General features: G+C 33.1%; 1 protein-coding gene across 5 annotated transcripts; it reads left to right on the top strand.

Annotated features, from left to right (window-relative positions):
* Positions 1 to 1,796: 1,796 nt before the first annotated feature.
* On the top strand, positions 1,797 to 16,794 carry LOC105321140 (molybdate-anion transporter). 5 transcript variants are annotated; one of them, XR_002198783.3, is made up of 14 exons: positions 1,797 to 2,091; positions 7,213 to 7,357; positions 7,532 to 7,592; positions 7,741 to 7,848; positions 7,990 to 8,108; positions 8,277 to 8,413; positions 8,842 to 8,996; positions 9,270 to 9,340; positions 9,849 to 9,903; positions 10,148 to 10,250; positions 10,671 to 10,738; positions 11,197 to 11,276; positions 14,052 to 14,142; positions 14,386 to 16,794. XR_002198783.3 is itself a non-coding variant. In XM_011419358.4 (14 exons), exons 1-13 carry the CDS (start codon positions 1,944 to 1,946, stop codon positions 12,402 to 12,404), a joined length of 1,299 nt encoding a protein of 432 aa, XP_011417660.1. In that variant the 5' UTR covers positions 1,798 to 1,943; the 3' UTR covers positions 12,405 to 12,432; positions 14,386 to 16,794. The 5 variants fall into 5 exon arrangements, 4 of the variants coding, with proteins under 4 accessions (XP_065937010.1, XP_011417660.1, XP_011417663.1 ...); XM_011419358.4 differs by lacking the exon at positions 14,052 to 14,142 and adding an exon at positions 12,356 to 12,432 and having other exon boundaries at positions 1,798 to 2,091; XM_011419361.4 differs by lacking the exon at positions 14,052 to 14,142 and adding an exon at positions 13,324 to 13,361 and having other exon boundaries at positions 1,798 to 2,091.
* Positions 16,795 to 17,228: the final 434 nt, after the last annotated feature.

Consider the following 17,228-nt stretch of genomic DNA (forward strand, 5'->3'; position numbering starts at 1 on the left):
CTATATGCAATATTTTGCCAAAAAATGACTAAGTTCAAAAGCTGGTATTTTTTCGATAAATTATCAGAAATCAAAATCCTAGCAATATGCACACCTCTGATATATGTACAATTGATCTGCAAAAGAACAACTCCCTATCTTGAGAACTGTAGGAGGAGTTATCCGTACAATGAGGGTACCCTTTATGCAATATTTTGCCAAAAAATGACTAAGTTCAAAAGCTGGTATTTTTTCGATAAATTATCAGAAATCAAAATCCTAGCAATATGCACACCTCTGATATATGTACAATTGATCTGCAAAAGAACAACTTCCTATCTTGAAAACTGTAGGAGGAGTTATCCGTACAATGAGGGTACCCTTTTGGAAGCCGCCCGCCCGCCCGCCATTTTCACCATTTTAAAAACCGGATTTTTCCGTTGGTAAACCCGGTTAAAAACTGCAATTTAATACCAACCGAGGCAACAATAAATAACGTAGCCAATTAAAATGAAAATATGCATACATGTAGGTGCATCAGAAGGTATGTTTCATTTTGAGGTGGTTAATAGCTAATTTGATTAAAAAAATATGCTTGGAAAAATCTAACTTTTATACTATAATGAATTTATTGGTCATTTTTTAAAACCTAATTAGGTACATGTGCCACATATATAATTATGCATAATTAAGTTTGCGAAAAAAAGCGAATATAAAAATATCTAATTGGGATAAACTATAATAATGAGCGTTTTCCAAGCATTAGATACACCCCTGCGAATGTGTTCGGAATGTTTTCTTTATCGTTGCTAAGGAAGAAATAAATCCAGAGGTGCTCGAATGAAAGTTCACGAGACTTCACCGATATTTGTTCAGTTCCTGTGAAATTTCGAGCGGAAGTATAAGTGTTCGAATAATATTCTCAAAATACGTAAGTACTGGTCGTTTTTCATATCATATCCTACTTTGATTTATGTTAAAACGGGAAAAGCTTTCAAGTTGTATGTCTTATTTTACCATCTAGCAGTTATTTATATTAAACGATAATATTCAGAACAGAGTTATCGTTCGTGTTCAAACACGTGTAGAGTGGTTGAAAATATAAACATTGGGTTGCTTAATAAAATCATAGCCATGTTTGATGCTTGTGGTGTGCAATACCATGTTTTTAAAAAAATAATGGGTGACTTTTTTGCATTAAAACTTAGTATATCAAGCCATTTTCAAGGAACATTCTGCATAAAATGGTATAGTCTGTTTCACTATTGATGTTATTACTAGGTCAGGCGTGGATCGAAAATTAATCCTCAGGAGGGATCTTTTTTTAGCATGTTAGTTGTTGCAACAGCAGACAAAAACTAATTTTTGTATAGTCACATTTATTTTTAGAACACATTTTATTCACCAATCAATGAAGATAAAGTTTAAAATCAATAAACCTCTAGATTTTAGATCTGACTACTAGAACCTAGATACTGTGAAATAGACTTTATACACGAGGTACGATTTTTACTGCGAAACTGAAAGGGTCAAATTAAACCACGTGGTCTAAAATTTGAATGACAATAACATTCGCAGGGGTGAGATAAACCAATGTGAAAATATGAACTTCGAGATAGTATAGTGGGTAAAACTCTTGATTAAAATAGGGAAGTATATTTATATCATTTATATATATACGATATACGTCCCTGATTAAAAGCAGTCATTGCAAACATTTTGGAAGTTTTTCTTTTATATTTCAGGATGACAATGTCCCATGGCATGCTTCACTTGGAAAAATGAATATTATCATTATATATTTGAAAGAGTCGGGTACCTAGAAAATAATGTACGCGTGTCACTATTGATAGGTATACAAGTTATTCCCCTTGACTGGAACTCTTCCGCTTCTCTCTGTTTCAACATGACAGGATTGTCGTATTGACTGCTGGGTAAACAATCGGAGAAAACAACACAGCAACATGAATATCTTCATCTCAGGCTTTGCCTTACTAAGCGTACTGTGTGCAGTGTTGTTTATTTACACCAGGACAGCTTTGACAACAATAAGCGATGCGGCCTTCAAAAACTTCCAACGTGTGTACCTGGTCGTCTATCTGCTCGCCATGGGTGAGTGAACATGATTACTGCAGTAGCCCATATCAATATTTAATCAAATGATTAACGGTGGCAAATTAGGCTCGGACATATGTAGAATCGGGCAGTTGATACAATTGTTTGTTTTTACTGGGTGAAGTGGGCTTCCAGCTGTTATTTCATGCTACATGTAACTTGAGCTTCTGGTTTGAACATATTTTATTGCATTAACTGATAAACATGTACAAATGGTTCGAACACAAGTTCTAAGCTTCTGTCTTGAAGCTTGAGCTTCTGTGATCCAATTCTAACTGTTGTGTTCATCCTAAAAATGTATTCTTTAAAAAAAAAACCAAACAAGTGGACTAGCGTAGCGGGTGAAAGCTATATATTCCTGTACAAACCTTTATAGAAACTGCCAAAATATGTCGTCTATTTATATTTTACGTATATTTGTGAACTGATCAATGAACCAATTATTTTAAAGCAAATATAAATTATAATCTTGTATAAATTAAAGACGTACCTTATATTTGTACCTTTACTTTGTACATATATACTGTTTGAAACTAAATGCATCAACTAAATACTTTGTAAATTAACTCTACATGTTAAAGACTAACAAATAAAATGCACAGACAGTAAATGTATATAATAATATTAGTACATTGTGTATGGATACCAATGATAATATGAATCTTGAACATTTTCACTTGAAAGTTCCATTTGTGTCTGTATTGATTTCTGCAGTTTTCCATATCTCATGCTGAATGCTCATAAATGATAAATAATTGCACAGCAGTAGCCTCATAACTGTAAGGTTATGCCAGGTAATTCAATAACTGTTTGTAACATGCTGTTTCATCGGCTAGTTAAATCAAACTTTTACAAACTTGCATTAAACTGTTTTGATGACATCACAATTGCTCATCCTTAAATAACATGTAATTAAAATCTGCTTTAAATTCATTTTAAAGGACTATATATGGTTTGAGCCTAAAATGGCACCCTTAAATGAATATCGTCATTTTACTGTAATTCTCTGTTTTATTTGTACAGATATACATTTGAAGTTTCTTCATATTTTTCATGTTGATTGAAGTGCCCACAATTTAAAAATGACATCATAAAGTTTATCTTTTCCTGCTTTTCTCGCATTTTTAGCATAAAATGGCTTGTTTTCAAGCAGTAATTTCTTTAAGAAAACATTGAGCGATTTCTCGAACAAACAAAATATTTCACCAAAGATTTATCTCTCCAGTACTTATAAGTGACAAAAAGGTTGTTGTTGTTCAAAGAGTCACTCTGTATTCCCCATTCGTAAAAAGATAAGAAAAATGTCAATTTTTGACTGATTTTGATTGAAATATAAAAATAGCATCACTTCTGACGTCATATACTGCCAGTGAGTGCATATAAATCAAATGAATAGCTGAAGAACATATTTTATGTCAACTCTTCTAAAATATGAAACTACAGATTAATGAATCTAAACACTTTAAAAAATGACAAATTATGGGGGCCAAATCTGACCAATATCATTTATAGTTCTTTGTTCAATTTATTCTTAAAGGGGCATGGTCACAATTTTGGTCAAATTTTATTTTTCTGTTTTTATTATTTACAATGCTTTAGGAATGCATTTCTAATGATCAAATGAAATTTGGGTGCCCGTCGATGAGTTTTAAGCAAGATACAGGGCTTACAATTCTTCGTCATGTAAACAAGGCTCGTGCCCTGTTTTTGTTTATATAGCTTCAATATACCAGTTAAAAATCTTTTTAAAGCTGGTTTGTCTATCTTATTATTCATTTTAAGCATAAATAAACAGTTCCTAACGATTAACGCATTCATTTTAGGTCTAAAACTGGAATTTTTACTTCAACGTTCAAAATGTAAACAAACGCTTTGTTTACATAGCGAAGAATTGTAAGCTCTATAACTCGCTTATGACTCATCAAATGACACCCGAATGTTGGTTGCCTATTAAAAATGCCTTACTGAAGCATTGTAAACATTAAATTCGAAAAAAAAAATTTTGACCAAAATCGTGACAATGCCCCTTTAATAGTGAAGCATTTGTCTCAATTTTCATTGATAGATAATTAAATTATAAGGGATAACTTTAATAGCTGAAGAATATATATTTCTATAACAGAAAAAATTCTGTCTCTGTGGCATTTCAAACCTTCAAATTGGTGAAGGCGTTTGGTGTATGGTTCCAACTCTCTATTAACCATATAATGCCTCTAATAACCAATATTCCTTAAAAAAATTGGCATGACAGTAGTTGAATTTCATGCTATATGTAATTATAAGTAAATTGCCCATGTTTTGTATGTAATACATGTACTATGAAATCATAAGTACTTGACATAATTACATGACACAAGTAACATCTTGTCACAGGAAACCTGAAATTGTTATAATGAGCTTTAACATAGATTTAATAATATGTACTATAATCCTCTATAGGAGACTGTGTTATATAACTTGCTGATCTAGACTTCCTTTACCATTGAATGGGTAGTTGTTACCTGGAAAACTACCGCCATTTCTATGTGATTTGATTTTCAACCATTATATGTTCAGAAATTATCCATCTTTATAACTAACGATAACTTGTAAATATTGAAATTCAAATAAGACATCAAGAAGACTAATATTTTTATAGCAGATGTATATTTTTGAAATAACAAAGTAAACCATACAATTTAAGAAGTGTACAGCCAGACCTGGGAAAATAGTTTCTAACAACATTACATTAAGTTTCCGGCTATTTCTTCACACAGTGCATCCAGCTCTTTATCTATCTGGTACACTACAGCTGGTGCACTTTACTAGCATTGATGATAAATTGTCCAATCTAGGATCTACATACAAAGCCAGATACTGCAGATTTGATTAGAGCTGACTCCCCCTTTTAACTGTTGTTAGCAGTAGTAGTTTATGGTACAGGAATTGTCCGTCTGTAGGCAGACTCTAGAGTTATCAGTGAATTTGGGGACTGTATCCACCGCACAGTTGTTCCACAATGTACAACACTCAGTGTCCTAGCTATACACTGGAGAAGTCAGCTTTTCATTCTGTGTTTTACAAACATGGCTAAAGAGGTCATAAATCTAATTGATACAAGTACATCAGATCTGATTAAAAAAACATTTCTTGCTTTCTTTTGATTTGTTTAAAAGTTTTTAACTTACATCTATTTATTGATGAAATTAATAAACTGATGTCTCAATTCATAGTTGCTTTGAGAAAGAAATAAAAAATATAATGCTGTCAGAGGGATTCTAGGATGTGTTATTTTCTGGAGATTTTGAATTGTTGTAGAGCTAAATAATTGTTATATGGCTGTATAACATCAATGTGTCTGTGTTTACAGGTCTCGCTCACTCAATTGCTGTCTGTTGCACTTTAATTAAATCATCAATCAAGACATGTTGAATTCTTTGTTATCCAGGCTAATGATAAATATTTTCCATATGTTGATAATGTATGCAGAGTAATAATGTAAATTTATTCACACTCTGTCACGTAAGACATGTTGGGCAAAGAACAAGATAATATTGTGAGGTACCGCACCGCTTATAATTCATCCAATATTGTCATGTTATAGGATCCTTTAGTACAAACAGGTCCTACAGGTGACATTTTACCTTTCATTGAGTAGTTATGTACTTACACATAGAAGTCCCACATATATAAGAAAAATCTCTTAATTGAGTAATTTTGAATATCTAATATTTAAGTCCAAATTATTGTCAGACCCAGGAAATGCTCTTGAAATAATTAACAGAATTGTGCATATATATATATTCTCTTTAATCACATCTAAAACTTAAAAGTAACAAAAAGAGAGTTTTATAAAATGTTAGTACAAAATCAGGAACAGGTGCAATGCAAGCATTCTACATGTAATTACAAGTCAAGGCTTTTAAAAGGATATATTTACATTTTCCAGTGTCTTTGCCTGTGATAACACTACGTATCGATTTTGTACTATAAAACCCATAACATCAAATTGGGGTGCCAGCGGGGTTTGCTTCTTTATATTTAAATATTTAATCGTACAATGGCTTAAAATTATATAAATATAAGTAATAAGGAATCATTCTTTGAATATTATGAGGTGATAATTTCGGTCACGGCGTGATCAAATCTATTCTAAAGCCCTTCATGCTTTATTGGATTTGATCACGCCCCGACCGAAATTATTACCTCATAATACTGAAAAAATGATTCCTTATTCCTTATGTATTAACGATTGCAGCTGCGTGTTGTATACTGAGTAAAACTGGTTCTGCCACTGAGAGAACCAGTTACATGTAATGGCCACCAGAATGTATAATTATATCTATAGATATCTACAGCTGCTCTGAATCAGAGGCTTTGTATATAAAAGCAAGGATCGGTGATTCTTTGCAAGAAATAAAGTTAATCTAATTGTCTCTTGGTCATTGACATATCCATCTTAAATAACAACAATCAAAGGACAAATGACCCATGATGGTGTTTTGGTTCATTCAAATTGCTTAATGTGAATGCTGAGCAGTAAGTTTTGATTTTGACCTTGCACTATAACTTTTATTGGACCTTAAAATTTAACCTTGACATCTATAGTATATCTCAATTAATGCTTCAATGGACATTGAAATTAATTTTGATCTCTATCTAGAATATATTTCTCAATATTTTGGCAATTGTAAAATATGTTGTATAATGAGAATACTGTTGGTTTCAGAACCTGTGTCTGATCCTTTTGACATACTTGTCAATAAAATATGTTCAATTTACATTTCAATATGATTTAATGGACTTTGACATTCACCCTCACCTTGACATTTTGTGTCTCTCAATGTCACGATGTACTGTAACATGAGCATTGACCTTGACATTAAAGTTGTGTTCATGATTGTACTTGCTGCTTTGATAGCCAGAGCCTGGATACAGGGCCCCCATGTGTATGCCCTCTATGACACTATACCAGTACTGTTACTTGTTGTATAACGTTGTATATTACAGTGTATTTCTGTTTTGACAGCGGGGGACTGGCTACAGGGCCCCCATGTGTACGCCCTCTATGACACTATACCAGTACTGTTACTTGTTGTATAACGTTGTATATATGACAGTGTATTTCTGTTTTGACAGCGGGTGACTGGCTTCAGGGCCCCCATGTGTACGCCCTCTACGACAGCTATGGAATGTCCTCCCACCAAATTGAGGTGCTGTTTGTGGCGGGGTTCGGATCCAGCATGATCTTTGGGACAGTGGTCGGATCTTTCGCTGACAGATAGTAAGCATTAAGCAAGCACTTGTTATATTTCTAGATGATGTATTTTTGCAAGTATTGTATTCAGCTTTAAAGAATCTTGAATATAAGTTGATTATCTTCATGCAGTGAAGACATATTGAATCCAGTTTTACAATATTGATTGTTTTAAGTATTCATACTCTTTATATTTTCCAGTGGTAGAAGAGCTAACACCATCGTGTATGGAATTTTATATGGAGGAGCATGTATTACAAAGGTCGGTGAAAAAAATTTGAAAAACACTAACTTTTGACGGAGAGATTCATACGAAGTGCTCAGATTTCATATCCTCCAAAATTTCTGATGGCATGGGGGGTCACAATAAACATGTTTAAGTTTACTACATTATAATTTTGATTTGACAGCACTTCAACAACTTCTACATCCTGATGTTGGGGCGATTGCTGGGAGGAATAGCCACCTCCATCCTGTACAGTGCTTTTGAGTCCTGGATGATCTATGAACACCACAAGGTGGGTGGAGCAAGGGAAGTTATCTCCCTTTTAAAAAAAATTATTAGAATTATTTTTTTGGAATTTTAAGAGGACAAAAAATGTCTCAACATTTATGATGTTTATTATTTTTATTTGAATTTGATGTTTTATTTGTTTTAGAGAGGATTTGATCAGGAATCTCTTGGAAACATTTTCAGCAATGCTGTGTTGGGGAACTCCCTGGTAGCTATTCTAGCTGGTCTAGTGGCTCAAACCTTCGCAGACAACTTTGGATTTGTGTATGCAGAATTTAGTTGTCTTCATTCCAGTGATTTTTAAGATAAATGAAACGATGCATGTGTATTGTAAGGAAAATATAGTAAGCTTCAAAATGTGCATCTCTGACCCTTTGGGTTTTTTGCAAAATCTAAGAAGTAATTGAGGTGATCATGATTTTCTATATTTAGTGCCCCATTTGACGTTTCCTTGGCTGTCTTGACATTAATGACCATTATAATTGTGTTCACCTGGAGTGAAAATTTCGGCGACAAGACAGGGAACTGGAAACAGAACTTCAGCAATGCTCTATCTGCTATACGCAATGGTGAGTATTGTTACTCCTATGTTGAACACAAAAACTTGGTCAGTCCTCCAAAATGCAAGCTAGTAAGTTGCAATTAGCACTTAATTTTTATCCTCTATTACTTGTTGTCTGTCTTGAAAATGCAGAAACTTGTTCAGTCTAAAGTTACTGTTCAAGTTAACTGCAATTTCTGCTAATTTTTTATGGCTTCATTGGTTGAAAATCATGTGCAGGTTTAGGTATTAAGAGTTGGGCCATCAGTGTATAAAATTGTATTGAAAATGGAAGAAAATATCCCTATAAGTACAATACAAGGCAGTATTGTATTGAATGCAGGTAGAGATGATATAGGGCACTGGTCGTGAGTAATGAAGCCTACTATGGTGTTCAACTGGGGTATTTACACAGTCTAGGTAACATTCAGACTGTTCTGTCTCTGTCTCCCACAGACACTAAGATCCTGTGCCTGGGTCTGATCCAGTCCCTGTTCGAGGGATCCATGTACATTTTCGTGCTGGAGTGGACCCCTGCCCTCACCCCTAAGAGTACCTCCACAGAAAAACAAGAATCCATTCCTCATGGACACATCTTTGCAGCATTTATGGTGAGTAGATTGGATGAATCTGTTGTCTCAGGTCTCAGGATAATCCAATTTTTTAGCCTATAACATGAACCACACATTTGCCCATAGTAACATTTTAAATTGTTTTTTGAATGGTAACTTGTGTGAAATCTCATTTTAAAATTTGTAAGCATTTCTAAAAGAAAATTATTTGAGAGTAAACTGCAATATATGATTGTGCTTTACGATATGAATGACTTGAAAGTATTTTGATGCAAACTTTATGCATTTACAGTACCTTGATTTTGATTTCAGGTCTCAATAATGATAGGTTCATCAATATTCAAGCTGTTATCCAAGTACACCAATGTAGAGTCCTTCATGAGGTACAGTGAACGATTCTATTGTCTGTAGTCTGTTCTCAGCTGTCGTCTGTCAAACAATACTTCAGTGCTAATGTAGTGTACTTTAAGTAAATCAATGGAAAATCAATAAACAAAATGAACTCATTTGATCTTATAAGATGTTGCTGCATAAAGATACTGGAAAATTCGCAAACAATTTCAGAGTATCTTATGTTTGTCAAACATGCCAAACTCAGGAAATATTAAAGAGAAGATTATCGGCATATTTATAAGTGTTGAGGAAATCTGCCACTAAAAAAAAGATAGCTTAAAAAATGGAAAATGATGAGACATGACAATGTATTTACTATTTTTATAAAGAATGGAGGGCCAACAAGCCGTTCCAAAATGTTAGAATTCTGTGGTTTCCAACGTTATATACGACTTCATTGTATACAGTATCACTGTTCTCTGGTTCACCGCCTGTTTTTTACTGTTCCATAGTTCGATCACCTTTTTATTTTGTACCTTAATGTTTTTTATTTTGTAGGATAGTGTTGTTCACTGCAGCTGTTTCTTTAACCACACCAATTATATTCAAAGGAGTAAGTAATTTCAATGATTGCAATATTCTTATCAAGAAAATTAACCATGAATTCTGCAATTTCACTTTTCTTAGGTAAGAAATTTTAAGACATTTTGAAAATTGCAAAAAAACAACAATTGAATGCTTTCAAAATCCATTTTGCTTTCTCAAAATTGTGTAACTTGTGGTAAATTTGTATATGGCAGATGTCTCTCAGAATGAAAGCTAAAAAGTAACAAATAATTCTGAACTTTGTTTGACAGAACCAGGTGGTAGTGTTTGCTGGTTTCCTGGTGTTTGAATGCTGTGTGGGTATTTTCTGGCCGTCCCTGGGACAGATGAGGGGAAAATATGTCCCTGACGACCGTAAGTCAATGTTGAAACCTTTCAGCATGTCTCCTTCAATAACCACTCCAACTCAGTTTTGTAAAAAAAAAGAAACACAAAAATTTCTCATATTTAATAAGAGTCAGGAGAAATGACTTTTCGTGTAGATCAATTAGTTATCGGACACTTGTTTTGCTCATCTTACCTTGTTCTGTTAATGCACGCCAATTGATATTTAAATAATTTTTAAAAGTGATAAGGAATGACATTCGTAAAATTTATGTTCTGAAATTCTAGTTAAATGCTTTCTAGCATGTACATTTGCACTATACATTAGATATTTACTGAATTTGATGTAAAGCTGTTAATGTGTTATTTCATTGTTAAGAATACCACCTATATGTGTATTTATTCTTAAATAATACTACTCATAATTTACAAATGTTTATTTTTTTTCAGTGCGATCCACCATAATGAATTTTTTCCGTGTCCCATTGAACATGATCGTCGTTGTGATATTGTTACAAGTAAGTGTTGGGGTGATAGCTGTATGGTGGTTGTCCATATTCTGGTCTTCTGAGTATGTTGATTAACTTTGTTTATAAAGAAATTTCAATTTAAATAGAGTAGAACATAATGAAGACCTAATGAAGGTTGTGTGTTTTCTGCTTTTTGAATATTTGCTTAGTGCCTTATGATGCACTGCATACAAGGAAATATTGGCCCCCGTTTTATTTTCGCCCCTTTCACCCTCTTCGTCAGTGGACGAATTTAAGACTGGGTGAATTCCAATGTTTCAAGTTATCTCTATAATACACAAGCGTGTCTGGGCAAATATAAGATGGGGCGAAACCGTGTGCAAGTGTTGAAGGGCGAAAATAACACGGGGTGAAAATAACCCTGTACACAGTATTTCAAGTAGCAGTACTTTGCTTGCTGTGTACCCTGTATTCTCTGTATAAAGATGCGCTGTTCTCTGTTCCAGAACCTGCAGATGAAGGTGATCTTTGAGTGCTGTGTGGCCTTCCTGATGTTGGCCACAGTCTGCCAGCAGTGGCTGTTCAGGTAAGAGCGACAGTCTACTGCTTGTACACTTGCTTACACATGTCTTAATACTCTGTGCAGTACTCACGGCCTTTTGAATCTGCTCTCTTAGATCTGTAGTGTTGTGCAGTTTTTCTAACTGATTTTTCACCAATGCTTATCCTTTCAATAGAGACCTATCAGAAGTTTTGTAAAAAATATTTCAATATCAAGATGTTGGTTATATTCCCTCTCTCTGAATCTACATGTTATTCTAAACCCTATCTCTTGACATATTCTTCTTTACCTGGGTGCATGTTTAGGGTTTTTGTGGGTCTTTAATCATATTACCTATTGAATACCATAGATGACCGACTTCTAAATTTCTAGTTAGAATTATATGGATTTAGACTGTAAATCAAGTATTATGCACAATCATGCGTTAAATATCTGCAAGATTTGCAAGTATATGCAGACCGCAGTCTGTATATGGATATATATTGCTCATGGATACAAAGCACATTTAGAAGTAAATGGAATTCCTACTTCTTTGAGGCAATTAGTCCTCAGGGACATTAGTCTCAGCCGGTCGTTAATGAATAAAGCATGACAATTGATAATACTTGGTTTACAGTAGGTATCTTAAGATCGACTCTCTCAAATTTGCTGACTCACGAAGCTGATGGCACTGATTGCCTTTGACACATCACGTACATGAAACATACTTGTAGCACCTCCACTTAATAGAAAACAGGATGAAAAATTGTTTATATAGTGTGTGACCATAAGACACATAATTTTTTTTGGGGGGGGGGATTTTTACCATAAGTTTACACCTACAGTGAAAGATAATTATATGCATCCAATATCTAAATAAATTCAAGAAATTTATAGTCTCAGTTTCTCTAAACTGTTGCTATGCCTCGTCTTGTCTCGCCAAGTCTTGAGCATGAGAGTCTTGGAAAAGTGAGACTTTAAGATTCTTAAGGGAGACGTGCGTAATGTGAACCTTTCATTATATCTTTGATAAAATTAACCAAAAGAACCAAATTCCTAGTAGGGCTTGCTCCTCCACTGGTCCTAGCAAATGATATATCGATGGGTTTGTTTTGTTCTTTCAGCATGGCTAAAGAACAAACAACCACACAAAGGGGAATAATCCATGCTTGATCATAACTCAGAAATCCACAGTGTGCCGGTAAATTGCTTAAATATATACAACATTCATGACTGTTACTAGCTTTAGAGTTTAAAATTTATTGTCAGCGAGGCATGAGTCAGCAAATTGTACCCATATCATCTTTTTATCCATGTCATCTTTTTATTTTCTGGAAATGAAATGTTCAAACTAATTATTCAATGGTACTGGAATTTGTGAATTTCTTTTAACAGAAATTAGATTTTTTGTTCAGACATTCAACATAGCAAACATTTTGCATTGAAATGAATTTCTTTTCACTAGTTTTCATATTTTCTTTCTATTTAACTATTTTGAACATTTAATTTGGTCATAAAATATCTGGGTCATTATGGCATTTACAGACCTATTTTTTGTTAGATCAATGTAGCTAGTCCAAATATAATTCTAAAAAGCACTGGAAGCCTTAGAAATACTACCTGTAGTATGTCATATACTATGAACCAACTTTTTTTTGTGTATGAGAAATTTTTGCAAGGTTCGCGAGAGCCTCTTTGTTGCAAATAATTTTTGCTGGGAACATGTATTTATGGTATGGTTGTTATAACAAGTAACATAGCACATGTTTAGATAAGGCTTGGTCGCAAAATTTTGTCAGCTCGAACCAATTTATCTTAGGTAAATTGCAAAATTAAGTTGTCGCTATTAAATAAAAGTTGGTTTACAGGATTCATATTCCAGGTTATAACATATTTTTTGTTGTGCAATATTGTCTGAAGGACTTGGATAAATTGTAGCAATTTAATATGAAGGTCTTGCAGAATTAAATGTCTACTCCACATTAGTAATATTATTAATTTTTTAAACATGCCAAGATATAGATTAATACATGTAATGCTCCGATTTTATGACTCACAATGTAGATGCCTTTTTGTTTCCTATTGATTTCAGAAGAGTTAGGTACTTAAAACAGAATGAATGATTGCAAGGTATAGCATTGGTTAATGGGAACCAATCATCAGACACACGAGGTCTTGTGGCACATATATAGGACAAGTTATAGATCTCGGTGAACAGAACTGCATGAATATCCTAGGTTGATAGAGAATGGGGAAACAGTATTTGGGATTGGTGAAATTCCTCTACAGTGTGTAGATATTCAGCATGTTATTAAACTGTTGTGTGTTGAGGTTGTCAGTGGAAGAATTGGTCTGCATGTGAACGTAAAGATGAAATCTAATCTAACTAAAGGCAAAGTTTACTAACAGCTTGTGGACAAACCTGAGGCTTACAGCCCACCCTCTCGTGTAAATCCTTTTTAAGGTACCATAAAGAACTGATTTCCAAGTTTGTTTTTATGTGTTAACACATGCAACCCTTCCCAAAAAGAAATAAGCAATATCTAGTTTCGACCAGTAGCTCAGTTCTTTGTCTTTGTGTATTGTTTATCAGAATGCCAAAGTTCTATAAAGTATAGTTTCTTGTTTAAAACTTATTCACTAAAGTTTTCTCAAAAATCATTTATCAAGCGCTTGTTTGAAATGAAAGAACTTCTAAGTTATTTATATAAGGAACGTTAATCAAAATAAAAATACATATACATGTAACTATGTAATGGAAATGTTGTGTTATTGTCCATTTGTTGAAATCAATCAAAACCTGTGGTTTCTGTACTTCAGAAAAGCCCACAGTAGAGATGTTAGTTCCTAGTCCTGCCCCAGGGAGCAGGTGCCCCTAACTGCCCTGTACGGCTGATATGTCACAGCATTGGTGATACATGTTCTTCCTCAGACATGCAAATTATATGCACTGGATCAGTAGCAACGGGATTGGGGGCTTGTTTAATTTTTTTTTTTAATTTTATGTATATAAATATAATTCTATGACAACTCATTATTTAGGTTTTGGAAATTAAGTTTTAACTCATGTATATATTTTTTATTAAAAAAAAAAACAACTCTGATTTTATGTTAAAAGTTGTGATAGTAGAATCTTTACACTATATTCTTACAGCTCAGCTCAAATATCTCAGCCAATGGAAACCAAGAAATCTCCCTTACCAAAGGAAGCGGAGGCCTTGCTGACAGAGAGTGAGAGCATGGCCTGAACCAATCAGCTTTGACCTTACAGCTAGAGCGAGCCAATGGCAATGTTTGATAGAAAAAATCCCTAATTTTTTAAAAATAGTATACTTTGATACATATAGTTATTTTGGATACAGCTGAATTGGTTTATTTGTTAATTAGGAGCTCATTTTGTATTTAATTTTTAACAATTTGAAAATTATAACCTATGGAAGTTAAAACAAGTTCAAATAGAGGATTCTTCATATTTTGATCTTTAAAGAACCTTATTCCAATAAATCAAGTACATGTATTACTAAATAAATGATGGCTTGATTGATTGGTGGAAAAAATGGCAAAATATTTAATATTTTAATTTTATTATTGAATCCTTTTTCTAAAAAAGGAAGTGTAATGTTCAACTTTCCAAAAATCAACATGGGAATATCATACAAAATGCGCATTTTATTTTTACAACTTTTATTGATAAAAAAGAAAATCAGTCATGTATATTTATTGTAAAATTACTTTGTTTTTTTTTTTCTACTTAACTTAGACGCTTTTTTACTGATATAAGATGTATTTGTGCAATCTACTTGTTTAAAGTTTGTGATATTGAAGTCTTACTACATCACATTTCCATTAGTTATAGAGAAAATTGTTCATTTGTTAATGGAGTAAAATTGTGTCCATCATTGAGGTCAAACCACGAATCTCAGATAATACAGAGCCACATTGATTTCAGTTGTAAGTCATTCCATCAAATTAGAATGATTTGTGCGAGTGTTTTTATATGTAGAGAACGTGATAACAATATTGTAGTTAGAATCATGTTGACTTTTTGTGTTGGAGTGTGATAACAGTTATCTTAGTGAATTACTACAAGTAAGAATTAACAGTTGTACGATTTGTTCTGGGAGAAGCTATTTCTGGATTTTATTGATAATCAGATTTTGGTGTTTGTTATTTCTAAATGTTTGAGGAGAACTCCTGTTTTGTATGAATGCATTGCTGTGTATGAAATGATACGTATGGACTAATGTTCATTTTACTCGGTAATTCTGTAAACCTTTGGCTTGATATATTGACAGGGTAAAAGTCCTGGCCAAAGTGATCAGGTCTATATTATCATTCATCTGACAATGGAATCAATTCTGTATGTGTGCTTACCAAGTATGATGAAAATCAGATCCTTGGATCCGCTCCTTTAGATCGTTACTACACAGATCTATGTGAGCGGATCCAAGGTGCTGATTTTAATCAGACTGTGTGCTTACAATACCGTAATCCCAATAATGTATCAGTATGCATAATCTTTCATATTAAATATAAACATTCATAGTTCGTATTATTGATTATACATGTATGTACAAGTATTAGTATTTTACATGCATCTGATGCAAAATTCAAATACACATGTAAATTTGTAATATTGGGCTCAATCACACAGGTACCCAGGTTAACGAATGAGCTCAACTGCTAATGAAAATATTTAGATGTATGTTATACATCATCACAAGCAAAAATCTTGAATAATGATCACACAAAACATAAGAGTCAATATTGAAAATTCTTATTCAGACTGAAGTAATTAACAATATGTTGTGTTTGCTGAATTTTTTGTGTAGGGTACATGATATGTAATTAAATTAAATAAAATTACACACCTATATTACTAAAATTCACTCTGTCATGTTGTAAATTTTGATTGACATAAATTTAGTAAATCAAAGAAAACAAATTATTTGTAACCCAGCACTACTTACAAAATCAACCTCCGGAGCTGTCTGTTAAAATGTCTCCCCGAGTTTTCCGACTATCGTCCTATCGGGACCAATGTACAGGTAACAACAATAAGGACTCATGTATAGAGGGTTTATTTTAATCTGTATATGTAGAAGTTGAGCTCTTTCATAACCCGGCATATATAAAAAGTATTGTGCAATTTACAAGTGACTGAACTATTAATAAATTACCATTATTAAATGGTCAAGCAGAGAAATTCACTGTCAACTGTAAATATTTATTATTCAGCAATGAATTTAAACATGTTTTTCATACATATCTGAATGTATTCTGATGGTGTCACAAAGGGGTCAAATGTTTAGAATTAATTACGTAAACGAAGCTATTTTGATTAGTATGTTTTGTTTATGTATTATCTTCACTTGTTTGTATTTTGTTAAGTTCATTGTCAGTTCTATGTACCGGTATTCACTTGTTTGTACATTATTTGAGTTCATTGTCGGGTTTGTCCTTTCTTTAATGAAAAAACGGACACCTGTAAATTAATGTACATGGGTTTGTAAATCTGTTAGTCTCCAGATCATATGTTTTAATAAACACATATAACCATTGATTGGCATCTTAATGTCTTATGTACTCTTGTAAAAATAATTTCACAAAGATAGGGATATTCATTTAGTTTAGACTCATTCAAATAGTCAAAATCAATAGCTATTGTCATGCTCCAATTTCATTTCTTCACAGCATTTCTTATTCTCCATGAATGAGTTTATTTATCAATAAATGTAATATGTACAATGTACATTACCTGACACAGTGTACAGTTTAACTTCGATATCTCGAATACAATAAATTGTAAAAGTGATTTTTAAGTCCCAACCACCTATTTTTCGAGTATTTTACCCTCAAAATCTCCAATTCTCAGATATCTCAAAGTTTTTTAACAGCCCCATCTATTTCGAGTATTGAAGTTTAACTGTATCAATATATGAATGATTGTATCATTTGTATTACCAAACTTTGTGTGTTGGTTTAACAAATCCATGG

The sequence above is a fragment of the Magallana gigas genome, chromosome 4 (assembly GCF_963853765.1).
Source record: "Magallana gigas chromosome 4, xbMagGiga1.1, whole genome shotgun sequence".
Lineage (NCBI taxonomy): Eukaryota > Metazoa > Mollusca > Bivalvia > Ostreida > Ostreidae > Magallana > Magallana gigas.

Coding starts and splice junctions, on each gene's coding strand:
- LOC105321140 (XM_011419357.4), top strand. CDS start 1,944: ATGAATATCTTCATCTCAGGCTTTGCCTTACTAAGCGTACTGTGTGCA. Junction 7,593..7,740: donor GAGGAGCATGTATTACAAAG/GTCGGTGAAAAA, acceptor TTGATTTGACAG/CACTTCAACAACTTCTACAT. Junction 9,341..9,848: donor AATGTAGAGTCCTTCATGAG/GTACAGTGAACG, acceptor TTTATTTTGTAG/GATAGTGTTGTTCACTGCAG.